This window comes from Pangasianodon hypophthalmus, chromosome 4 (assembly GCF_027358585.1).
Source record: "Pangasianodon hypophthalmus isolate fPanHyp1 chromosome 4, fPanHyp1.pri, whole genome shotgun sequence".
NCBI classification, from domain to species: Eukaryota; Metazoa; Chordata; class Actinopteri; order Siluriformes; family Pangasiidae; genus Pangasianodon; species Pangasianodon hypophthalmus.
In genome coordinates, this window is record NC_069713.1 from 7,515,233 (window position 1) to 7,541,541 (window position 26,309).

The window sequence follows — 26,309 nt, forward strand, 5'->3', positions numbered from 1 at the left end:
AGACACCTGCTACACCGGTGGAGCGTCGTTAACATGATCCGCCTCCATACTTAACTCACAATGAGAATTCCACTAGGCCAAAAGCGTCGTCGCAAGAGATACTTAGCAAAATCCCGCGTAGTCTCCATCTTCCATCTGCATCACCCCTGCGTGCCCCCAAGCCATCCACGCTGTCGCTTGCCCCGACATCTTTCCCACCGCATCTTCTTGCATCTTTCTAGAGAAGAGGAAGGGCTTCAGCCAGTGCTGACTCTCTCATAGAGGAGCACATAGGCGCTAGTCGACCTCATCTTTAACACGTCCGTCTCGGTGGTCAGAGTGACCCGCTGGTCATTGTAGGTCATCCACTGGTGACTGGAACTGGAACAATCACTCAGATAATGTCCTGGGAAAGGGACATGTAGTACATATGGATCACTATAAAGTGTGTTTGCTATGAATGAAAAAAAAAATGTGGATCACTATAAAATGTGTTTTCCTAATTAATTAATAAATCTTGAGGCTGTAGTTATAAGTGTGTGTATGTGTGCTTATATCTTACCACATAATGTTGTTCTTCCAACATGGCTGAGGACACTGATCAGTCGATACGTGGCAGCTGATCCACCCTAAAAACAACACACATCACAATACAGATCACATACAGATACAAAACTTGAGTCTACACACTACATCCTATTGCATCCTTCCCAGCTCTCTTTCCTATCTTTCTCACTGCATCTGTCATTGTGTCTCTCTGTCTCTCTCTCACCAGTTCATTTCTGTCTGTCTCTCTGGCCTCAGCTTTGCTGTTCTCTACATGAAGAAGGAAGGCACAAAGGAAAGATTAGCTCTTCTTTAACTAATATGGATGTGATTTATACTGGCTGTAAACATTAGATGACTCTCTTGGACTTGAGGCTCGGACTAGTTTTTTTGCTTGCGACGTACCTATTCCGGGCATATCGGATTCAGGATGACAGTTTATCTGCAGCTCAGGTTTGATCTCCACTGGCATATGCAGCTTGACGACTGTGTAATATTCAGTCACTTTGAACCTGTTCAGCTGCAGAATCAGAAACCTGGAGAGAAAAGAAATTAAAAGTGACCTTCGAGCCAAAGAGCCACAGTCACTGGTGGCACACTTACAGCACTTGCAATTGACTGACCAGGTTCTTGCCTGTGATGGAAAAGTCAAAAAAGCTTAACCAGAAAATGTGCCTTGATTTAGAGTCAAATCCTTTTCTCGCTCAGATGCTCTTAGCCCCGAGTGTGACTACTGTGACTATGCGAACGTTACCATGAGGGAAAATGCACCAAACCAAAACACTGCATATGTGAAAATACCCTTATATAACACTCCTAGTGTGTGTGTGTGTGTGTGTGTGTGTGTGTGTGTGTGTGTGTGGTAGCCTTACCTGGGCAGAGTGTGGAACATCCACCTGGACTTGGCACATTCTCCTCCACACACCTTGCATTTGCTCTCTAACTCTGTGGGGTTCTACAGTATACACATTATTCACACTCAGAGATGTCCGGGATAATATGATGTGACAGATATGAAAAAGAAACAGAAGCAGGCTGAGAGTTACTCACATTAACTATGTCATAGAGGCACTCGTCCACTGAGTTGTGCACCAGGGGCAGAGAGATGTGATTAAACACTTCCACTTTGTTCTGCTGGGATCCACAGCTGCAACACACAACATGCATCAACATCTAATCAACATCTGCATCACATACAAACTCCAAACTCTTTACGTTACTTGTTATACCTGGAGCATGTTATAATGTTCCTCATCTTGAACTTGAAATTGGCCCTGACTGGGCATCTAGGGTCCACATCCTCTTGCCAACCCAGCCATCGCCCAGACTCCTCCATTTGGGTCAGACAGTGGCAGAGGAATTCATGGGCGTCCTATACACACACACACACACACACACACACACAGCAGTAAAAATTAAATCTTATCCAAAGCATTTTCTTTCTGCATGTTTGTGTGTGTGTGTGTGTGTGTTTTCTGAGCTCACGTTCTGTTGACTGATGGTGAATTCTGGATTGATGTCTGTAGCTGATTCAATCAGGGCCAGGAGGAGAGAATCCTTGCTGATGTCACCTTGAACTTCAGAGCTCTTTCTCAACCTCGACAACTCCACAAAACATCTGCAAAGGATCCAGGAAAAACTTCCTCTGAAATTCTACCTTCAGTAATATTCCTCAGCTCAGCTCTTATCTCACATATTCTTCCACCTTTCCTCCTTGCAAAGATTTAGATCAGTCAATAAGTTTAAGATAAGTCCAGAGTGCAGCCGCGCAGCTTTTTACCAGCACCTGAGACTATTTTACTTGTGCAAAATCTACACTCTAAAGTCTTTACTGTCTCTGCATCAAAGAACAAAAAGGATGAAAATCCTATGTCTGTTTTATAACGGCCTGAATACACTCACTCCCTGCTATCGTTCCGATCTCACACTCTTAGGTCATTTTCACACTTGTGAACACTGACGCCACGTGTCGACATTCTGTACTTTTTACTGCTGGTTCGTCATACGTTTTATTATTGATTTGGTCAATTAGTCATTGCAGCCATTGACTCAAGTACTTGGACTAAGTGTGAAAACACCATTAGATTCCTGTCTACTGCTATGCTCAAAGTATAACAGTTGTAGTCCTGAGTGAGTCTTTTCTGTTGTAGCACCTCACCTCTGGAGCAAACAGTCTCATATAATATTGTTATATCTCTATAATATTGATCTGATTATCTATCTGCTTTCTCAAACCTTAATTTGATCCTTTTACCTTTTCATTAATTCTTGTTAATTAATTTTTTATTATCCTAAATTTGTCTCCTAATATAGTCCCTTTGCTAGTTAACAGTTTTAATGTTATCTGCTCCCTTAGGTATTGTAAGCAGTATGCCTATGTTCTTAAAAAATGCTGTATAAAAGTAGCGTATCATTATAATTTATAAATGTACAGTAATGTATATTCTTAGTACCTGAGGAATGTGTCCTCTAGTTTGTGGACAGAATTGTCCAGCAGGTAGGAGAGCTCTCCGCAAAAAGACTCAGCTGTGAACAGACACTGCAGACTTGCGTTAACGTAGCAGTTGTTTCCAAAATTAGGCAACCTGCAACAGATCCACCTGTTAGACACACAATCTGATTCACAAAAGCACACTCGGGCTGTGTAAACATACGAACACGTAGCACAGCGCTACTGCTAATGTTCCTATAAATTTATAGGCTCATTAATATTCTAATGCATTCTGGTACCAAATATTAGTAAGCATAACTAATTATGTTTAAACTAATTCCAATCTGAATATTCTTTTTAAATTAAAAATGAGAGACAAACACACATCAATGTGTCATACCCGCCAGTGAGCTCTTGCTTGTCTGTGATGGGGGGCAGAGTCAGAGTCAGAGTCGTGCTGTTTATGTTTCCCTCAGACGGAGTCGGAATCGGGCTCTTTACGTTTCCCTCAGACGGAGTCAGAATCGGGCTCTTCATGTTTCCCTCAGACGGAGTTGGAATCGGGCTCTTTATGTTTTCCTCAGAAGGAGTCGGAATCGGGCTCTTTACGTTTCCCTCAGACGGAGTCGGAATCGGGCTCTTTACGTTTCCCTCAGACGGAGTCAGAGTCGTGCCGTTTCTGTTTCCCTCAGACGGAGTTGGAATCGGGCTCTTTATGTTTTCCTCAGACGGAGTTGGAATCGGGCTCTTTACGTTTCCCTCAGGGATCATCTTTTTGGAACTGAAACAGTGAGGCATAGAGTTTATAGTGAACTATTTGTGTCTGTGCGTTGGCAGGTCTGGATATTAAAGAGTAAATTTGTACCATTGTATAAAAGAATGTAAATAAGCTTTTCTTTGCTCTGTTTTACTCATCTGTCTCTCACCTGAATGCATGTGGATCTCTCACCCTTTTCTTGTATTCCATGTAAGAAGAAAAGGCCAACTCCATCAGTACCTCCATCAACTTTGCCATTTCATCCTCCGACTTGAATAGGATCATTTCTTTCTTTTCCTCCTTCCTGTCTTGGCCACGCAGGGTCATCTCCTTCCTTTCCTCCTTTTCTTTCCTCATTGCAGTGGTCCCCGCTGAGCTTTGTAAATTTGTCCTCACATGGGCCTCTTTGACCTCTATGCGTTTCGTCCATGGGTGTTTTGAGATAGGACTCACAATGACCGGCTTTGTTTCGGATGTTTTCATATTAGGCCTATTTGAGGTCGTCTCCTTCCTTTCTGCAGTCTTCTTTTCTTGGCCATACAGGGTTGTCGTCCTCTTTTCCTCCTTTTCTTTCCTCATCGCAGTGGTCCTCACATGGGCCTCTTTGACCTCTAAGCGTTTCGTCCCTGGGAGTTTTGAGGTCGGCCTCACACTGACCTGCTTCGTTTTTGCTTTTTTCATATTAAGCCTATTTGAGGTCATCTCCTTCCTTTCTGTAGGCTTTTTTTCTTGCCCATACTGTGTTGTCTTCTTCCTTTCCTCCTTCGTCGCAGTGATCCTCATCGAGCTTGGTAAATTTATCTTCACACCGGCCTCTTTGCCCTGTATGCATTTTTTCCCTGGGAGTTTGGAGGCTGGCTTCACACTTACCTGCTTCCTTTCTGCACTTTTCTCACTGCGGCTAGTCGAGGTCTTCTTCTTTGTTTTTGAGAGTTGCCCTGGCATGGCCCCCGCTAATAGTTTCAGAAAGACATTTTGCAGAGTCTCTTTTGGAGTTTCTGAGCTGCTGAGGAGTAAACAGATGCTGTTTGTATTCACAGTAACTAGCAGTCAAATTCCATAGTATTTTTAAATACTGGATCTGAGCCTACAACAATCTGTCTCTAAATACCTATAATTCTTACAGTTTTCTGATGTCAACATGGAGCTGTATAGCTTTTGCTATAACATACCTTTCTGTAAATGATGCAGGTTGCACCTTGTTCTTCTTCTACACATGAAGAAACACACAGACATCAGAAGGATGCTTATGAAAACACAACAGAAACACAAAATCCTTGTGCTACATTTCAGGTTAGTTATTTTTACTTCCACTCTTTGGCAGTTCTACTTCCTAATTTTGCCAGAGTGCATTTTCCTTCAGAATTACTGAAGTCATTCCCATGATTCCCAGCTCCTTTTCACCCATAAAACAAAAGGGATGAAAACTTTGGCACTACACTGAAAGTAAACAAGGTTAATCAAAGAAGCATTCAGAAAATTCATGTACTTTACAAGTCTGATATTTCGTGTGATTTTTCAGTAACAAATAGTAAATGTGATGTTTGTGTGTGAATATTTTGGACAAACGATGTTCTTACCCTCCAGAAACACCATTTTGATGTTCTCCTTGCACCATCCTTCTTCTTCTCTGTGGATTTCTCACTAGATCCAGGCGTCTCTGTTGGTCTTTTTGAGCCGCTGAGGAGTAAACAGATGCTGTTTGTCCTCCCAGTAACTATCACAGGTTTTGTCTGAATTCATTACCCATAATACCTGAGGTTTTGTTTGAGCTTGATCTCATTAAGGAGATGCACATATCTGTAATGTAGCTTACCTTTCTGTAGGGGTCACAGGTACAGAAGGATGCACCTTGTTCTTCTACAGATAATAAAAGGAAACACACAGGCACAAGAGTGATGCTTATAAAAATACTATTTTTTTTCCAACATGCTACAGTAAATTTTCTTCCATTCTTTGGTAGTTTTTTTTTCCCCCAATCCTACCCCTCCTACCACCACCAAAAAAAAGGCAAATGTGATGTTTGTGTGTGAATATTTTGGATAAAAGATGTTACCTTCCACAAACACCATTTTGATGTTCTCCTTGCACCATCCTTCTTCTTCTCTGTAGATTTCTCACTAGTTCTAGGTGTCTCTGTTTGTGTTTTTGAGCCGCTGGGGAGTAAACAGATGCTGTTTGTCCTCCCAGTAACTATCATTCAAATTCTATAGTATTTTTAAAATCTGGGTCCTGAGCCTACACAATCTCTGTCTGACCTTGATCTCATTAAGGAGATGCACATGTCTGTAATGTAGCTTACCTTTCTGCAGGTGTCACAGGTACAGAAGGATGCACCTTGCTCTTCTACAGATAATAAAAGGAAACACACAGGCACAAGAGTGATGCTTAGAATAATACTCTTTTTTCAACATGCTACAGTTAGTTTTCTTCCAATCTTTGATAGTTTTCTTTTTTTCACCTCTGTCGAACAAAAAAGATCTGTATTATGGCTTCCTTTAAAATGATGTATTAATGTTAGTATTTAGATAAAAAAGAGAGCTATGTGTCCTAAAAGTGAAATTACATATAAATAGTTAATTTACAACAGACACTTATTGAAGTCAGTCTCAATTAGCATTTTATTGAGTGTTTAGTGCACTAAGTAGTGTCTATAACACCTTTATGTTGCACCCTACGTAGTGAACATATGAGGTAAATAGTAAGACATTTGGGATGCGACCTCAGTGTGTGTGAACTTTTCCTCCTGTGCACGAGCTGAAGGAAATGTAAAGCTGACATAAATATCAGCAACAAGAAAACATTACTCTGGCTAAATAAACCATTTAAAACATTAAAGTCTAGGATAAAATGATGCTGTTGCCTCCACATGAGATTTCTGTTTGTCTGTGGAGGTGTACTGGGTTAATCAGTCTCGTCCATATCAGAATGCAGCTCAGTGTTTCATTTATTTCCAGCAGTTCACATTTCACTGCAGTATTAAAGCAATTCCACAGCCCTAATAATGACTATAATCATCACTACAGAATTAATAGCTGATGGAGCCCAAAGCTGAGATCAATTCAATATGATTTATATCTACATTTATGTCTAAATATAGATTATTTACTATAAACATTGTCACAAAGCAGCTTTACACAAATCTGAAAATAAAGTGCATGGCTCTTCAGCCTGTTTGAATGTTTAATGCCATACTTTTTCTACTGAACATAAAATTCACCTCCTTTCATGTAGATTAGAAGACGTGTTTTTGAGATGCTGAGACATTTCACTTTCAATAACGAACAGTAAATGTGACGTGTGAAAGTTTGTGGATTAAAGAATTTCTTACCTGCGACCAAAAACAGGGGCAGCAGAGCATTCTGAATTTTCACTGAGCTCCTTCACAATAAAAGAAAATGATTTATCTGAAGAAACAAAGTCTGAATTTGAAAAATGTCTCTTTGCTCGTGTTTCCTTTTTCTGCACTGAGGTAAAAATGTCGTCCAGGTGTTCTATAGAACGCGCGCGCTCAGGTGCCAGCCGTTGTGACGTCACAATAGCGGTGACTTCACCCACGCCGCTCAGTTAGCGCGAGCCCAGTTTTTAAGCGCAACGCGATTCTTGAGTTCATTAGTGTTTCCTTTCAACATGAGAATATATATATATATATCTAGCCTTTGTGTGAAAATGCTCTTTGGCTTTTTCTTAGTTTTGGAAGTGTATCTGAAATTAGTGGGCAGCGCAAAGCCAAAAGATTGCAGATTAAAGACAGCCATATAGCCATATACACTCACCGGTCACTTTAATAGGAACACCTGCACACCTGATGCTCATGTGGCAGCAGCACAACGCAGACAATCATGCAGATACAAGAGCTTCAGTTAATGTTCACATCAAACATCAGAATGGGGGGACAAAATGTCATGACTTTATAAGCCTCTACTGTATATGTACACTCACTGTCCACTTTATTAGGAACACCTGTACACTTGCACATTCGTGCAGTTATCTATTCAGCCAGTCATGTGGCAACAGCGCAATGCAAAAAAAAATAAATAAATAAATAAAAAAAATGCAGGTCAAGAGCTTCAGTTAATGGTCACATCAAAAAATGTGATCTCTGTGACTTGAACCGTGGCATGGTTGTTGGTGGTTGGAGTATTTCAGAAACTGCTGATCTCCAGGGAATTTCACACACAACAGTCTCAAGAGTTTACACAGAATGGTGCCAAAAAAAAACAACACAAAACCTAAAATCACTGAGTGAGCGACAGTTCTGTGGGTGGAAACACCTTGTCGATAAGAGAGGTCAGAGGGAAATGATCAGATTAGTTTGAGCTGCCAGGAAGGATGTAATAACTGAAATAATGACTTTTTATAACCGTGGCGAACAGAAAAGCATCTCAGCATGCACAAAACATTGAACCTTGAGATGGATGCGTTACAAGAGCAGAAGACCTCGCTGGGTTTCACTCCTGTCAGCCAATAACAGGAGTCTGAGGCTTTCATGGGCACAGACTCACCCAAACTGGAAAGCTGAAGCTTAGGGAAAAAAATCACAAATGGTCTTTTTCCAGTCTTCCACTGTCCAGTTTCAGTGAGTCTTTGCCCGTGATAGCCTCAGATTCATGTTCTTGGCTCACAGGAGTTGAAAGTCACTGAGATCACATTTTTTTCCCCCCAATCTGGTGTTTGATTTGAGCATGAACTGAAGCTCTTGACCTGTAGCCGAATGATTTTATGCATTGCACCGCTGCTCACACATGATTGGCTGATTGGATAACTGCATAAATGAGGTGTACAGGTGTTCCTATTAAAGTGACAGGTGAGTGTACATATTAACTTATATTTGTCATACCCAAGGTCGCTATACAACCAAAAAACACAAAAAATACACAGCCCAATGACAGAAGAGAAAAAAATAAGAGAACAATAAAGATTGGCGTTAGTCCCTGATGTACGGCTAATATTCACTCACCAGCCACTTGAATAGGAACATCTGTACCCCTGTTCATTAATGCAGATACACGTCAAGAACTTCAGGTAATGTTCACATCAAACATCATAATGGGGGAAACGTGTAATCTCTGTGACTTTAACCGTGGCAAGGTTGTTGGTACAAGGTTGGTTTGAGTATTTCAGAAACTGCTGATTTCCTGGGATTTTCACACTTAACCAAGAAGGGTTTAACAAGAATGTTGTGTAAATGCAGTTCTAGGGGGGTAAATGATGAGTGAGGTCAGAGGAGAATGGCCAGACTGATTCAAGCTGTCAAGAAGGTTACTGGACAGCTGAAAATGGGAAAAACATCCTCTGTTCTTATTCCTAACTTCAGTTGTCCAGATTCAGTGAGCCAGTGCCCACTGTAGCCTCAGATTCCTGTTATCGTCTGACAGGAAGGGATTCATTGCGGTCTTCTGCTGTTGTAGCCCATCCACGTCAAGGTTCAGCATTTTTACTCACCACGGTTGTATATTGTTATTGGTGTGCTTTCCGCCAATCATTCATAAATTCATTTTACGGTTTTGAAAATGAATCCCTGAGTCAGGGAAGCGGGGGGCGAGGGGGTGGTGGTCTTGTTCTCAGGGGTCTTATCTCTTCCAACCCTTGGAACACCCCTGGCTCAAACCAGTCTGTCCATTCTCCTCTGCCCTCTCTCATCAAGAAGGTGTTTCTGCCCCTATTAACTTTTTTTTTTCCATAATTGTATATATGACTATTTGAGTTTTAGACCTTGTGTGATGAAACAAGTTGAAACAATTTTAAAAAGTCAACATTTCCTCTTTTCTTAGAGTGAAAAAATAATTAATTTCTTATTTTAATGTGTGCCAAGAAAAACAACAAAAAATATTTTTTCCCCTTGCGTCCCTATTTTTCTTTTTGTTTCACAATGAAAGAACACTGTAGCAGCTTTCCATTAACCTGCTGGTATTGGTAATAGGAGTGAGCAAGTAGATGACGCGTAAAAATTAGAGTCTATGCAAACACATGTAAGATGCAAATAGTCTTTCTTTATTGTGCTTCAATGAATAAACATTGCTTCAATTAGCTTCCTGTGGTGTCATTTTGTTTTGTTCACAAAAAGTCCACACAAAACTCCATACCTTGTAGATACAGCATACTGTTCAACACGGTCCAACACATAATCCAAAAAGCCTGTTTAACATAATGAAGCACGACCTAAAACGGTCAAAAACTGTGTGCTTCCCCACTACCAATACACCTGTTGTCTCATTATCCAATTGCCCTGATGTACCATGGGTATTCTACCAGAGTGCCACCCAATGGACAAATATATAACTACAACAAAAAATGGCTTCAACACAGCGGCCCCTTAATTGCTTATGGCAGGAAGACATAATGATTACAAACTCAATAATAATAATAATAATAATAATAATAATAATAATAATAATAATAATAATAATTAAGCCATAACGAACACTGCATCTTTGGACAGGAAGCAGTAAATTTAATTTCTAAATACCCCAACTTAGTCTGCTTCTAACAGAAGACAAATCTTATTAATTGGACGTTCTACGACACTACTTTTGGTTTGTACCTTTACTGAACGTACTAAACCTTTGTTGTCTGAGTAGGTCTCCAAAACTCTTCCAAGTATCCATGAGTCTCGTGGTGCTGAAGGATCAACAATGACTACAATGTCTCCAGAAGTGAAGTTTCTACGTTCTTTGTTCCACTTCTGTCAATTTTGCAACAAGGGTAATTATTCTCGTACTCATCTTTTCCAAAAAAGATCGGAAATGTATTGCACTTGTTTCCATCTCCTTTTGGCATACAGGTCAGATCTTTCAAATAAACCAGGTGGCAATGCAGGATTCCCTCTCCTAAGCAGGATGTGATTTGGAGTGAGAGCTTCTAGATCACTAGGGTCACTGGATAGTTTGGAAATAGGACGGTCATTCAAAATGGCTTTTGCTTCGCACAAGATTGTTTGCAATGCTTCATCGTCCAGTGTTTGTTGTCGAAGAACTGAACAAAGAATTTGTCTCACCATTCGAATTATACGCTCCCATATCCCTCCATAATGGGAGCCTGTGGGGGGATTGAAGCACCATTGAACTTCCTTATGAAGTAAGGCTCTCTGAATCTTCTTGTTGTCCAATGCTGAGAGAGCATCCTTTAACTCCCGCTCAGCACCAATAAAATTAGTTCCATTATCCGACCTCATAAAAGAAACTTGTCCACGACGACAAACAAACCTGCGCAAGGCATTTATGCATGAGTCCGTATCTAATGAATACGCCATTTCCAAATGGACTGCTCTGCTTGCGAAACAAGTAAATATCACTCCATAGCGTTTTACTTTACTCCTGGCTCTTTTTACTTCAATGGGCCCAAAAAAAGTCCACTCCTACATTGGTAAAAGGAGGTAGGTCAGGGGTGATCCCTTCCAATGGAAGGTCTGCCATTTTTTGTTCACCCAATTTTCCTTTATAACATCTACAGATGACACACTTGGAGATAATTTTTCTTGCCACAGAATTAGCATTTGTAATCCAATACTTGTACCCGGATTTTGGAAAGCATTAGGTTTCTGCCACCGTGACCTAACTGCTCATGGATGTCTCGAAGTATGAGATATGAAACATGCTGATCCTTAGACAACAAGATGGGATGCTTAGTTTCAATGTGTCTTGCTGATTTACCAAGTCTTCCTCCCACCAATAACAATCCATTATGTAATACAGGATCCAAACTGTATACAGTACCATTTATCTTTACTCTATCACTTCCATCCTTGAGCTCTGCAATTTCGTTTTGAAATTGTTCCTGTTGACTAAAACGAAGGATACCAATCTCAGCCTTGGACAGAAACTTCACTTCTGGAGACATTGTAGTCATTGTTGATCCTTCAGCACCACGAGACTCATGGATACTTGGAAGAGTTTTGGAGACCCACTCAGACAACAAAGGTTTAGTACGTTCAGTAAAGGTACAAACCAAAAGTAGTGTCGTAGAACGTCCAATTAATAAGATTTGTCTTCTGTTAGAAGCAGACTAAGTTGGGGTATTTAGAAATTAAATTTACTGCTTCCTGTCCAAAGATGCAGTGTTAGTTATGGCTTCATTATTATTATTATTATTATTAATATTATTATTATTATTATTAGTAGTATTATTGAGTTTGTAATCGTTATGTCTTCCTGCCATAAGCAATTAAGGGGCCGGTGTGTTGAAGCCATTTTTTGTTGTAGTTATATATTTGTCCATTGGGTGGCACTCTGGTAGAATACCCATGGTACATCAGGGCAATTGGATAATGAGACAACAGGTGTGTGTATTGGTAGTGGGGAAGCACACAGTTTTTGACTTCATGTAGCAGCTTTCCATTAAACTGCATTAAAAAAAAAGTAGATGACGCGTAAAAATTAGAGTCTATGCAAACACATGTAAGATCCAAATAGTCTCTTTCTTTATTGTGCTTCAATGAATAAACATTGCTTCAATTAGCTTCCTGTGGTGTCATTTTGTTTTGTTCACAAAAAGTCCACACAAAACTCCATACCTTGTAGATACAGCATACTGTTCAACACGGTCCAACACATAGTCCAAAAAGCCTGTTTAACATAATGAAGCACGACCTAAAACGGTCAAAAACTGTGTGCTTCCCCACTAACAATACACACACCTGTTGTCTCTTCTTCTTCTTCTTCCTTTTTTTTTTTTTTTTTTTTTTTTTAAACGGCGGCTGGCAACCAGCGTAATAGGTGCATTACCGCCACCTTCTGCTCCGGAGTGTGGAACAGACAGACATTTATATTCTATTTATCAGCCCCGTCTCCCTAATAAAATCAAAGAAAGCTTTACTATTAATTTCACTTGACCATTTTATTAAAACCTTCAAATTTAGTTTTTCAATTCCATTTTTCTTTATTTCTTCTATCATATTGTCCCTTTCTTGTTCATAGTTAATACGTTCAAGAATCACATGAGGTATTGTTTCTTCAACATGACATTGTTCACATAATCCGTTTGGATGTTTCCCTATAATTTTAAGTGTGCTATTTAAATTTGAATGACCTAACATTATTCTATTATAAATAACCTCTTCTTTCCTTGATTTACCTATACATTTTATCTTCTGACCTACTTTATTAATTAAGCTGTAAAAAAATCTTCCCTTTTTCCCATTATTCCACTTTACTTGCCATTCTTCAATCACTTTACTCCAGATTAAAACCTTAATCTCTGACTTACTTAACGGAACTTGAAGCTCTACGATTTCTCTCTGTAATGCTTGTTTCGCTAATTTATCCACTTCTTCATTTCCCTTTATTCCTATGTGTGCAGGAACCCATATAAAACTGACTGAAATATTATTTTGAACAATTCTTGAGTGTATTTGTAAAATACTAAAGAGAATACCTTGGGGGCTAGATTTAAAAGATCTCAAACTCTTTAAGACTGATACTGAGTCAGAACAAATTAAAACATTCCCAGGTTTATGTTCCTCTACCCACTGCAATGCCAAAAGAATTGCTACCATTTCTGCAGTATAGACTGCCAAATGATTTGAAGTTCGCTTTATTCCCTTGATTCCACTGCCTGGAACTAAAAAAGCAGCCCCAGTTGTTTGACGCTCTGGGTCTTTTGATCCATCTGTATATATTTGTATATACTGGGTATACTGGTTTCTAACATATACTGAAAATGCAGATGACAGGTCTACTTCTCTTTCTGCTTTTTTGACTTCCAACATATACAAATCTATTTGAGGTGTCACATAAACCCATGGTTCATATTCCAGAATTAAAACTGTTGGGCTTATCTTGATACTATTTAGCTGCATTTCTTCTACATATATTTTACTCCTCCACCCAAAACTTATTCTACACCTTTTATTTTGTTCCCAGCACTTCTGTAAGACCATTTTCGTAGGATGTTCTTCTTTATGCCCCTGGAGGTTAGCCCAGTAGTTGATCATTAATTGTTTCCTTCTAATTTCTAGTGGCATCTCTCCTAACAAGACTTGTAAAGCTGGAATGGGTGTCTTCTTTACTGCTCCACAACACTGTCTCATAGCCTGAGCTTGTACTTTATTGCATTTTTCCAACAAGTTTTTTGATGCTGAATCATATACCACACTACCATAATCAAATACAGACCGGATCAGTGCTACATAAATAGTTTTTAATGAAGAAAAACTTTCCCCCCATTCCACTCCACTTAGACATCTCATGACATTTAACACCTTCTGACATTTCTCAACCATTTTGTTTATATGTTCAGCCCATGTAAGTTTCATATCAAAATAAACACCTAAAAATTTAAAACTCTTCACCCTCTCCAACGATCTCTCATACATCTTCAAACTCACTTCTGGGACAACCCTCTTCCTAGAAAAAATTACGGTCTTAGTTTTCTCCACTCAGAATTTAAATCCCCAATCATATGCCCATTCTTCTACCTTTCTAATTACTTCTTGCATCTTCCTATTACCATATAAAATATTCCTTCCCCTTTTCCAGAGTGCCCCGTCATCTGCAAAAAGAGATCTCCCCATACCTTGATTTACTTGATTAAAAACATCGTTGATCATTATAGAAAAAATTAATGGACTTATTACACTCCCTTGTGGAGTTCCATTTTCTGTCTGGTATATATTTGACACTTCATTCCCTATTCTTACCTGGATACTTCTGTTCGCTAAAAAGTCTTTCATCCAATTATATATTCTCCCACCTATATTCATCATTTTTAGTTTTATCAAAAGTCCCTCTCTCCACATCATATCATACGCCTTCTCGACATCGAAAAATACTGCTATTACTGATTCTTTATCTGTGCTTTTCTAATTTCATTTTCCAAACATACAATAGGATCTATTGTTTCTCTTCCTTTTCTAAAACCACTTCGGTATTTAGATATTATTCCTTTCTTTTCCAATAAATACGTCAACCTTTCTGTAATCATCCTTTCCATAATTTTTACAAACATTCGATGTGAGGGCTATTGGTCTGTAATTAGAGGGTTTTGAAGGGTCTTTTCCCGGCTTTCTTATAGGAATTATTACAGCCTCTTTCCAACCTTTTGGTAGTCTTCCTTCCTCCCACACTCTATTATATAATTCTAAAATCTTTCCCACAGCCCCATCTTTAAGATGTCTCAGCATTATATACCCAATCTGATCCTTTTCTGGAGACGAACGTGTTTTATTTGAGTTACAAACAGCTCTTTTCAATTCATTTAAGGTGAATGGGAAGTTAATTGGCTGATCTTCCATTCCCCCACTCCTTTCCATCTTTTCTAGATTTTTCCTCTTTGTTATTTCTCTCCTCCTCCTTCCTTCTTCACTTAAGTTCCCTGACCCATGTATCTGTACAAATGTTTTCAACGACATTTCTGCTTTGTCCTTATCCGTTACAGCTATTTCTCCTTCTGACCTAATACTGGATATTCCCACTCTTTCTTACTACCTTCCATTCTCCTACTGGAGTTGTTCTTCCAATTTCATTACAAAATCCTTGCCAGCTTTCTCTTTTAGCTTGCCTAATAGTTCTCCTCACCACTGCTTGAGCTTTCTTGTAGGATAATAAATGGTTAAAATTATGTGCTCTCTTAAGAAGTTTAAAAGCTTTATTTCTATCTCTCACAACTTTACTACACTTGCATGTCCACCATGGAACGGCTCTCCTTGTCATTTTTCCTTTACTTTTTGGGATTGATTCGGACGCTGCTTCAAGTATTATGGCATAGACTTTTTCATTAAGGATGTCAATTTCTTGAGTTGACTCAATTGCTACCATTCTTTCCTCACAAATTTCTTCAAATTTAGCCCAGTTTGCTTTTTCAAATATCCACCTTCCTTTTCCTTGTATTATCGTTCTATCTGTCTCTACATCCAATGTTGTAACTATTGGGTAGTGATCACTCCCAATGCTAGATTCCCCCCATACTTCCCAATTACACTTACTAGCCAAATTGTTAGAAACTAGCGTCAAATCCAAAACAGACTCCATTCCCGTATGAACAGCTATCCTTCTTCCCCTCCCATCATTTAAACAAACCAGCCCCCTTTCCTCTATTAATTCCTCTACCACTTGTCCATTTGCATTTATGTATCTCCCTCCCCATAGTGTATTATGTGCATTTAAGTCCCCACACCATATTATTCTATGACTATCTTGACCCTGTACTTCTTTTAACTTATCTAACTCCAATTTTTTACATGGGTTATAGTAATTTATGATAACTATTTCCTGTCCTCTACCCCAAATCCCCACAAAAATATATTCTTGATCTCTTCCTTTTCCCAGTATTCTATATGATATTTCTCTTTTAATAAATATAGCACACCCTCCACCATTCCCTTCTTCCCTATCGTGACGTACTATAGTATAACCTTGTAGAACAAAATCTAAACAACATTTCATCCAAGTTTCTTGAACACATATTATGTCCGGTCTTACATTCAATTCTTCAATTAAATGCTTGAACTCCTGACCATTTGAGATCAGAGATCTTGCATTCCACTGAAGTATTGTTATCATATTCTTGACTTGATCTTATCTCAAGTTCATCCCTAACCTCTTCCCAAGGTAGGCCTGTCAATCCAAGATGATGTATTGCTGCTATAACTACTAACTGAGTCTTTTGAGTTTTTGATTCAATCCCAGCTGTACTATTAATAACTCCGGCAATGAATGTCACCAATTTTTTCTTTTCGACCATCATAAAAACTTCATTGTTTCCTTCAACTGGAACCCCTGACTCAACTCTTTGATCTTTAGTTTGTCCTCTAATTTGTTTTGCTGCCTCAGCATATGTTAGCTTCTTCTCTACTCTCCTTTTCTTAATTTCCATTTCCATTTTTAATACTTCACATCCTCTGTAGGCTGCACTGTGTGCCTCTCCACAATTACAACATTTGGGTTGTTCTCCCTCTCCACTTCGCCTATCGAACCCCACCTGTTGTCTCATTATCCACTTGCCCTGATGTACCATGGGTATTCTACCAGAGTGCCACCCAATGGACAAATATATAACTACAACAAAAAATGGCTTCAACAAACACCATTCTCACTGTTCTCACCGTTCTGTTCTCGCTTTCTTACATTTCGGTGTAGGTTCATGCATAGAAATGCACAAATAAGCACATACAGACGTGGACAAATTTTTTGGTACCCTTACAGTTCTTTGAAACAATGATTCATTGCTCCTGAAAAGTGATTAAACCAAAAGCAATAGTCTCATATATACCTGCCTACCCATATAGTATGTGATAGATTAAACCAATAAAATTGTGAAGAGAAATGACTCATTGTTTATTTTTACCAAGATAATCTAAAACAGCCTGGACAGATTTCTTGGTACCCCTAAAAAAGATTATAAAACATTGCATTCTAATCATGTTTCAAACTAATTGTTTAACCTTAATTAGTGTCACAGGTGTCTTCAATCTTTGTAACAGCCAATCAGCCTATTTAAAGAGAGAGAAAAGGTGCTGCTGTGTAGGCTGGTACCAAAATAATCTGGTATCATTGTGTGCGCGCCACACTGAACATGGAGCAGAAAAGGGGAGAGATGTCCGATTGTCATTGTTCCATCTGTATTTATTTATTTATTTATTAGATTTTTTTTAAAAAACAAAAGCGCGCGCGCCTCAAAAGGGGGCTGCTCTTCTCGGCGTTGATGCAGAATATGGCACCGCATCCACCACAAAAACACTTCTTAACCTCAAGAAACCTTTCAATACGTGCTGCCAAGAATACAGCTACTTGTTAAATACAACTAACGTTAGCGATAGTTAAATCGTTATATCGTTAAAACTGGCCAAGCCTTACACAAACTTGCTAGATAACTAGTTAGCCCAAGTAGGTTATTAGCTAGCATGCCGGGGCAGCCATCTAGTTAGCCTGAATGCTAGCTGGCATGATAACAAAATGAGGTTCGCATGAACGATAACAGAAGACGAACACGACCCACAAATAGCATGTGTGTGTGTATATTATATATATATAATGTATATAAATTACACTAACAATAATTAAAATACATTTCCGCTGCGTCATGCTAGAAAACTCGGTGTTGTTAAGTCTAACTCGCCCGTCATGAATGAGGAGTAATACACACAGTGTTAGCAGGTGGCTACAATAATAAACACACTTCATACATCTTATAATGTTGATGTTGGCTTGACAAAGCCAGTCTTAAAGTTTAAAATAGTTGTCAGTTTGACATTTGAGGGTAATGTGCAGTTTTAAGAAAGAGACAGAGAGATAGGGTGATAGGCCAATAATTGTGGAGTTGATTAGATAGATAGAGTTGTACCATCTCATCTGTAAGTTGTACCTACCTACACAAATAAAATACAACCATATAAATCAAGAAAACAATTATTGACATATAAACATTCCTGCTGTGTTTAACACTGAGATGCTCGCTGAAGACAGCCACTGACAGAAAACTTGACATTTTTTTGTCTTTCTCACCATTCTGTGTCCGGCTCCCCACAACTGGACAGATGAAGATTCTCCTCACATAACTGCTGCTCGCTGTTTTTGCCTTGTTTGTTTTTCGCACCATTCTGTGTAAACTCTAGAGACTGTTGTGCATGAAAATCCCAGGAGATTACAAGTTTCTGAAATATTCAAACCAGCCCGTTTTTTTCCCTCCCATTTTGATCACTGACGTCAACATTATCTAACTTGATGTGAACATTAATTGACCTGCAAGAAATTATACACTGCGCTACTGTCACATGATTGGCCGATTGAATGAACGTGCATGTGTACAGTTGTTCCTAATAAAGTGGCCAATAAGTGTAGAAATATTTTGTCTTTTGTATTGTACAGTATAGTAGAGCTTTTAGCTGGATGAAAGCTGCGAATGCTAGTTACAGACCAAACTAGGATTATGAGTTCGTGTGCAATATACCATCATTACCTACGTAATGCGCCTGCTCCAAAGTCAGACAGGAAAAAACTATTAAGGATCATATAGGAATAAAAACAGACCCAAAGAAAACACATACTGTGAGATCCAATTTATTTTTGCTGATCTTCAAGCTGGACATTGTCCAACTTAAGGAATCAATTGGCAGTAGATCACTTACTATGAGCATCTCAAAACTGCCAAGGGTGGTGCTTAACATCCAGATAGCGGGACTGTGGACGCATTCCGTCCCAAAAATCTTGATTTATTTAAATCCCTAATGAGCAAGCCAGAGGCAACAGTGGCAAGGAAAAACTCCCTCAGATGACACATGAGGAAGAAACCTTGAGAGGAACCAGGCTCAAAAGGGAACCCATCCTCTTCTGGGTGACACCAGATAGTGAGATTAGAAATCATTACTCTTCCTTAATCATGTACTATATAGACAGTCCTGAGGGTGTTGAAAAGATGTTCTTTATGAACATCAGGGTGTTTATGATTACAGCAGAAGTGTTTAGATACAGTGTCCAAGAAACAACCTTAGGCAGGAACCCTGGGTTCAGCCACAAGGTCACTCCAGAATCATCTGGCCAGTAAAGCACGCAGGGCGAATTTATCACAAAGGCATGCAGGTATTCCTCCCTTTTTGCTGAGCTGATCATAAGCAAAAAGTATTCGACACGTTCAAATTTCAGATCAGCATCCTGTAACCTGCAATAAGAAGTTGGGATCACAATTTGGTTCTTGGGGGGTTTGGCAAATGGAGGTGTTTACCTCCTTAGCTCACAACACTGCTATGAGCCCATGTGCTGCCAACAAGATGTTCTCCACTGTGATGTGGTTAGCCAAAATGGCTGCCACATATACGTTCAGCATAGATGGCGATTTGCCACTATACAGCAGTGCCCACAAAATGCATACATACCCACATGTATGCTCTATGCCCATATAGACCATACATGGCCTGCCTGCTAGGAACTCTACAGTTCAGGATCACTTCCTGGACTGCTACTTTGCAGTTATCGAGCTGCTCACCGGTTCGAGGGGCCGAACCCACAGGTGCAAGTCGTCTGGCTGCGACAGACACCTGCTACACCGGTGGAGCGTCGTTAACATGATCCGCCTCCATACTTAACTCACAATGAGAATTCCACTAGGCCAAAAGCGTCGTCGCACGAGATACTTAGCAAAATGCTGCGTAGTCTCCATCTTCCATCTGCATCACCCCTGCGTGCCCCCAAGCCATCCACGCTGTCGCTTGCCCCGACATCTTTCCCACCGCATCTTCTTGCATCTTTCTAGAGAAGAGGAAGGGCTTCAGCCAGTGCTAACTCTCTCATAGAGGAGCACATAGGCGCTAGTCGACCTCATCTTTAACACGTCCATCTCGGTGGTCAGAGTGACCCGCTGGTCATTGTAGGTCATCCACTGGTGACTGGAACTGGAACAATCACTCAGATAATGTCCTGGGAAAGGGACATGATCAGCAGTAGTACATATGGATCACTATAAAGTGTGTTTGCTATGAATGAAACAAAAATGTGGATCACTATAAAATGTGTTTTCCTAATTAATTAATAAATATGCAGGCTGTAGTTATAAGTGTGTGTATGTGTGCTTATATCTTACCACATAATGTTGTGCTTCCAACATGGCTGAGGACACTGATCAGTCGATACGTGGCAGCTGATCCACCCTAAAAACAACACACATCACAATACAGATCACATACAGATACAAAACTTGAGTCTACACACTACATCCTATTGCATCCTTCCCAGCTCTCTTTCCTATCTTTCTCACTGCATCTACATTGTGTCTCTCTGTCTCTCTCTCACCAGTTCATTTCTGTCTGTCTCTCTGGCCTCAGCTTTGCTGTTCTCTACATGAGGAAGGAAGGCACAAAGGAAAGATTAGCTCTTCTTTAACTAATATGGATGTGATTTATACAGGCTGTAAACATTAGCTGACTCTCTTGGACTCTCTTGGATTTGAGGCTTGCACTAGTTATTTGCTTGCGACGTACCTATTTCGGGCGTATCTGATTGAGGATGGCAGTTTATCTGCAGCTCAGGTTTGATCTCCACTGGCATATGCAGCTTGACGACTGTGTAATATTCAGTCACTTTGAACCTGTTCAGCTGCAGAATCAGAAACCTGGAGAGAAAAGAAATTAAAAGTAACCTTCGAGCCGAAGAGCCACAGTCACTGGTGGCACACTTACAGCACTTGCGATTGATGCATGACTGACTGACCAGGTTCTTGTCTGTGATGGAAAAGTAAAAAAAGCTTAATCAGAAAATGTGTGACTGTTGTGACTATGCGAACGTTACCATTAGGGAAAATGCACCAAACCAAAACACTGCATATGTGAAAATACCTTTATATAACACTCCTAGTGTGTGTGTGTGTGTGTGTGTGTGTGTGTGGTAGCCTTACCTGGGCAGAGTGTGGAACGTCCACCTGGAGTTGGCACATTCTCCTCCACACATCTTGCATTTGCTCTCTAACACTGTGGGGTTCTACAATATACACGTTATTCACACTCAGAGATGTCCGTGATAATATGATGTGACAGATATGAAAAAGAAAGAGAAGCAGGCTGAGAGTTACTCACATTAACTATGTCATAGAGGCACTGGTCCACTGAGTTGTGCACCAGGGGCAGAGAGATGTGATTAAACACTTCCACTTTGTTCTGCCTGGATCCACAGCTGCAACACACAACATGCATCAACATCTAATCAACATCTGCATCACATACGAACTCCAAACTCTTTACGTTACTTGTCATACCTGGAGCATGTTATAATGTTCCTCATCTTGAACTTGAAATTGGCCCTGACTGGGCATCTAGGGTCCACATCCTCTTGCCAACCCAGCCATCGCCCAGACTCCTCCATTTGGGTCAGACAGTGGCAGAGGAATTCATGGGCGTCCTATACACACACACACACACACACAGCAGTAAAAATTAAATCATATCCAAAGCATTTTCTTTCTGCATGTTTTAATGTGTGTGTGTGTGTGTGTGTGTGTTTTCTGAGCTCACGTTCTGTTGACTGATGGTGAATTCTGGATTGATGTCTGTAGCTGATTCAATCAGGGCCAGGAGGAGAGAATCCTTGCTGATGCCACCTTGAACTTCAGAGCTCTTTCTCAACCTCGACAACTCCACAAAACATCTGCAAAGGATCCAGGAAAAACTTGCTCTGAAATTCTACCTTCAGTAATATTCCTCAGCTCAGCTCTTATATCACATATTCTTCCACCTTTCCTCCTTGCAAAGATTTAGATCAGTCAATAAGTTCAAGATAAGTCCAGAGTGCAGCGGCGCAGCTTTTTACCAGCACCTGAGACTATTTTACTTGTGCAAAATCTACACTCTAAAATCTTTACTGTCTCTGCGTCAAAGAACAAAAAGGATCAAAATCCTATGTCTGTTTTATAAAGGCCTGAATACACTCACTCCCTTCTATCGTTCTGATCTCACACTCTTAGGTCATTTTCACACTTGTCAACACTGATGCCAGGTGTCGATAAAAGTATATATCATTATAATTTATAAAAGTAGCGTATCATTATAATTTATAAATGTACAGTAATGTATAGTCTTAGTACCTGAGGAATGTGTCCTCTAGTTTGTGGACAGAATTGTCCAGCAGGTAGGAGAGCTCTCCGCAAAAAGACTCAGCTGTGAACAGACACTGCAGACTTGCGTTAACGTAGCAGTTGTTTCCAAAATTAGGCAACCTGCAACAGATCCACCTGTTAGACACACAATCTGATCCACAAAAGCACACTTGGGCTGTGTAAACATACGTACACGTAGCAAAGCGCTACTGCTAATGTTTCCTTTTTCTGTATAAATTTATAGGCCCATTAATATTCTAATGCATTCTGGTACCAAACTAATTATGCGTAAACTAATTCCAATCTGAATATTCTTTTTAAATTAAAAATGAGAGACAAACACACATCAATGTGTCATACCCGCCAGTGAGCTCTTGCTTGTCTGTGATGGGGGGCAGAGTCAGAGTCAGAGTCGTGCTGTTTATGTTTCCCTCAGACGGAGTCAGAATCGGGCTCTTCATGTTTCCCTCAGACAGAGTCGGAATCGGGCTCTTTACGTTTCCCTCAGACGGAGTCGGAATCGGGCTCTTCATGTTTCCCTCAGACGGAGTTGGAATCGGGCTCTTAATGTTTCCCTCAGACGGAGTTGGAATCGGGCTCTTTACGTTTCCCTTACACAGAGTCAGAGTCATGCCGTTTATGTTTCCCTCAGGGATCATCTTTTTGGAACTGAAACAGTGAGGCATAGAGTTTATAGTGAACTATTTGTGTCTGTGCGTTGGCAGGTCTGGATATTAAAGAGTAAATTTGTACCACTGTATAAAAGAATGTAAATAAGCTTTTCTTTGCTCTGTTTTACTTGTCTGTCTCTCACCTGAATGCATGTGGATCTCTCACCCTTTTCTTGTATTCCATGTAAGAAGAAAAGGCCAACTCCATCAGTACCTCCATCAACTTTGCCATTTCATCCTCCGACTTGAATTGGATCATTTCTTTCTTTTGCTCCTTCCTGTCTTGGCCATGCAGGGTCATCTCCTTCCTTTCCTCCTTTTCTTTCCTCATTGCAGTGGTCCCTGCTGAGCTTTGTAAATTTGTCCTTACATGGGCCTCTTTGACCTCTATGCGTTTCGTCCATGGGTGTTTTGAGATAGGACTCACAATGACCGGCTTTGTTTCGGATGTTTTCATATTAGGCCTATTTGAGGTCGTCTCCTTCCTTTGTGCAGTCTTCTTTTCTTGGCCATGCAGGGTTGTCGTCCTCTTTTCCTCCTTTTCTTTCCTCATCGCAGTGGTCCTCACATGGGCCTCTTTGACCTCTAAGCGTTTCGTCCCTGGGAGTTTTGAGGTCGGCCTCACACTGACCTGCTTTGTTTCTGCTTTTTTCATATTAAGCCTATTTGAGGTCGTCTCCTTCCTTTCTGTAGGCTTCTTTTCTTGCCCATACTGTGTTGTCTTCTTCCTTTCCTCCTTCATTGCAGAGATCCTCATCGAGCTTGGTAAATTTATCTTCACACCGGCCTCTTTGCCCTGTATGCATTTTTTCCCTGGGAGTTTGGAGGCTGGCTTCACACTTACCTGCTTCCTTTCTGCACTTTTCTCATTGTGGCTAGTCGAGGTCTTCTTCTTTGTTTTTGAGAGTTGCCCTGGCATGGCCCCCGCTAATAGTTTTAGAAAGACATTTTGCAGAGTCTCTTTTGGAGTTTCTGAGCTGCTGAGGAGTAAACAGATGCTGTTTGTGTTCACAGTAACTAGCAGTCAAATTCCATAGTATTTTTAAATACTGGATCTGAGCCTACAACAATCTGTCTCTAAATACCTATAGTTCTCACAGTTTTCTGATGTCAACATGGAGCTGTATAGTTTTTGCTGTAACTTACCCTTCTGTAAATGATGCAGGTTGCACCTTGTTCTTCTTCTACACAAGAAGAAACACACAGACATCAGAAGGATGCTTATGAAAACACAATAAAAACATAAAATCCTTGTGCTACATTTCAGGTTAGTTATTTTTACTTCCACTCTCTGGCAGTTCTACTTCCTAATTTTGCCAGAGTGCATTTTCCTTCAGAATTACTTAGAAGTGATTCCCATGATTCCCTGCTCCTTTTCACCCATAAAACAAAAGGGATGAAAACTTTGGCACTACACTGAAAGTCAACAAGGTTAATCAAAGAAGCATTCAGAAAATTCATGTACTTTACAAGTCTGATATTTCGTGTGATATTTCAGTAACAAATAGTAAATGTGATGTTCGTGTGTGAATATTTTGGATAAAAGATGTTCTTACCCTCCAGAAACACCATTTTGATGTTCTCCTTGCACCATCCTTCTTCTTCTCTGTGGATTTCTCACTAGTTCCAGGCGTCTCTGTTGGTGTTTTTGAGCCGCTGAGGAGTAAACAGATGCTTGTTTGTCATCCCAGTCACTATCATTCCAATTTTATAGTATTTTTAATATCTGGGCCCTGAGCCTACACAATCTCTGTCTGAATTCATTACCCATAATACCTGAGGTTTTGTTTGAGTTTGATCTCATTAAGGAGATGCACATGTCTGTAATGTAGCTTACCTTTCTGCAGGTGTCACAGGTACTGAAGGATGCACCTTGTTCTTCTACAGATAATAAAAGGAAACACAGGCACAAGAGTGATGCTTATAAAAATACTATTTTTTTTTTTATCAAGCTACAGTTAGTTTTCTTCCATTCTTTGGTAGTTTTTTTTTTCTTTTTTTCAACAACCCCCCTCCCCCCCAACATGGCAAATGTGATGTTTGTGTGTGAATATTTTGGATAAAAGATGTTCTTACCTTCCAGAAACACCATTTTGATGTTCTCCTTGCACCATCCTTCTTCTTCTCTGTGGATTTCTCACTAGTTCCAGGTGTCTCTGTTTGTGTTTTTGAGTCGCTGAGGAGTAAACAGATGCTGTTTGTCCTCCCAGTAACTATCACAATCTCTCTCTGAATTCATTACCCATAATACCTGAGGTTTTGTTTGAGTTTGATCTCATTAAGGAGATGCACATGTCTGTAATGTAGCTTACCTTTCTGCAGGTGTCACAGGTACTGAAGGATGCACCTTGCTCTTCTACAGATAATAAAAGGAAACACACAGGCACAAGAGTGATGCTTAGAATAATACTCTTTTTTCAACATGCTACAGTTAGTTTTCTTCCAATCTTTGATAGTTTTCTTTTTTTCACCTCTGTCGAACAAAAAACATCTGTATTATGGCTTCCTTTAAAATGATGTATTAATGTTAGTATTTAGATAAAAAAGAGAGCTATGTGTCCTAAAAGTGAAATTACATATAAATAGTTAATTTACAACAGACACTTATTGAAGTCAGTCTCAATTAGCATTTTATTGAGTGTTTAGTGCACTAAGTAGTGTCTATAACACCTTTATGTTGTACCCTACGTAGTGAACATATGAGGTAAATAGTAAGACATTTGGGATGCGACCTCAGTGTGTGAACTTTTCCTCTTGTGCACGAGCTGAAGGAAATGTAAAGCTGACATAAATATCAGCAACAAGAAAACATTACTCTGGGTAAATAAACCATTTAAAAACATTAAAGTCTAGGATAAAATGATGCTGTTGCCTCCACATGAGATTTCTGTTTGTCTGTGGAGGTGTACTGGGTTAATCAGTCTCGTCCATATCAGAATGCAGCTCAGTGTTTCATTTATTTCCAGCAGTTCACATTTCACTGCAGTATTAAAGCAATTCCACAGCCCTAATAATGACTATAATCATCACTACAGAATTAATAGCTGATGGAGCCCAAAGCTGAGATCAATTGAATATGATTTATATCTACATTTATGTCTAAATATAGATTATTTACTATAAACATTGTCACAAAGCAGCTTTACACAAATCTGAAAATAAAGTGCATGGCTCTTCAGCCTGTTTGAATGTTTAATGCCATACTTTTTGTACTGAACATAAAATTCACATCCTTTCATGTAGATTAGAAGACGTGTTTTTGAGATACTGAGACATTTCACTTTCAATAACGAACAGTAAATGTGACGTGTGAAAGTTTGTGGATTAAAGAATTTCTTACCTGCGACCAAAAACAGGGGCAGCAGAGCATTCTGAATTTTCACTGAACTCCTTCACAATAAAAGAAAATGAT

General features: G+C 39.7%; 1 protein-coding gene across 2 annotated transcripts; it reads right to left on the bottom strand.

Annotated features, from left to right (window-relative positions):
* Positions 1-18,601: 18,601 nt before the first annotated feature.
* Positions 18,602-23,866, bottom strand: LOC128318208 (ubiquitin carboxyl-terminal hydrolase 8-like). Of its 2 annotated transcripts, XR_008301681.1 has the most exons (10): positions 23,041-23,866; positions 22,587-22,895; positions 22,215-22,346; positions 21,646-21,778; positions 21,390-21,532; positions 21,211-21,307; positions 21,033-21,115; positions 20,432-20,750; positions 20,223-20,289; positions 18,602-20,059 (listed from the first exon to the last, which is right to left on the bottom strand). XR_008301681.1 is itself a non-coding variant. In XM_053233679.1 (8 exons), the coding sequence occupies exons 1-8, from the start codon at positions 23,814-23,816 to the stop codon at positions 20,597-20,599; spliced, it is 1,827 nt and encodes a 608-aa protein (XP_053089654.1). In that variant the 5' UTR covers positions 23,817-23,866; the 3' UTR covers positions 20,417-20,596. The 2 variants fall into 2 exon arrangements, 1 of the variants encoding a protein (XP_053089654.1); XM_053233679.1 differs by lacking the exons at positions 18,602-20,059; positions 20,223-20,289 and having other exon boundaries at positions 20,417-20,750.
* Positions 23,867-26,309: the final 2,443 nt, after the last annotated feature.

Coding starts and splice junctions, on each gene's coding strand:
- LOC128318208 (XM_053233679.1), bottom strand. CDS start 23,816: ATGCCAGGGCAACTCTCAAAAACAAAGAAGAAGACCTCGACTAGCCAC. Junction 22,896..23,040: donor AGAGATCCACATGCATTCAG/GTGAGAGACAGA, acceptor TCACTGTTTCAG/TTCCAAAAAGATGATCCCTG. Junction 21,308..21,389: donor AACATTATAACATGCTCCAG/GTATGACAAGTA, acceptor TGTGTGTTGCAG/CTGTGGATCCAGGCAGAACA.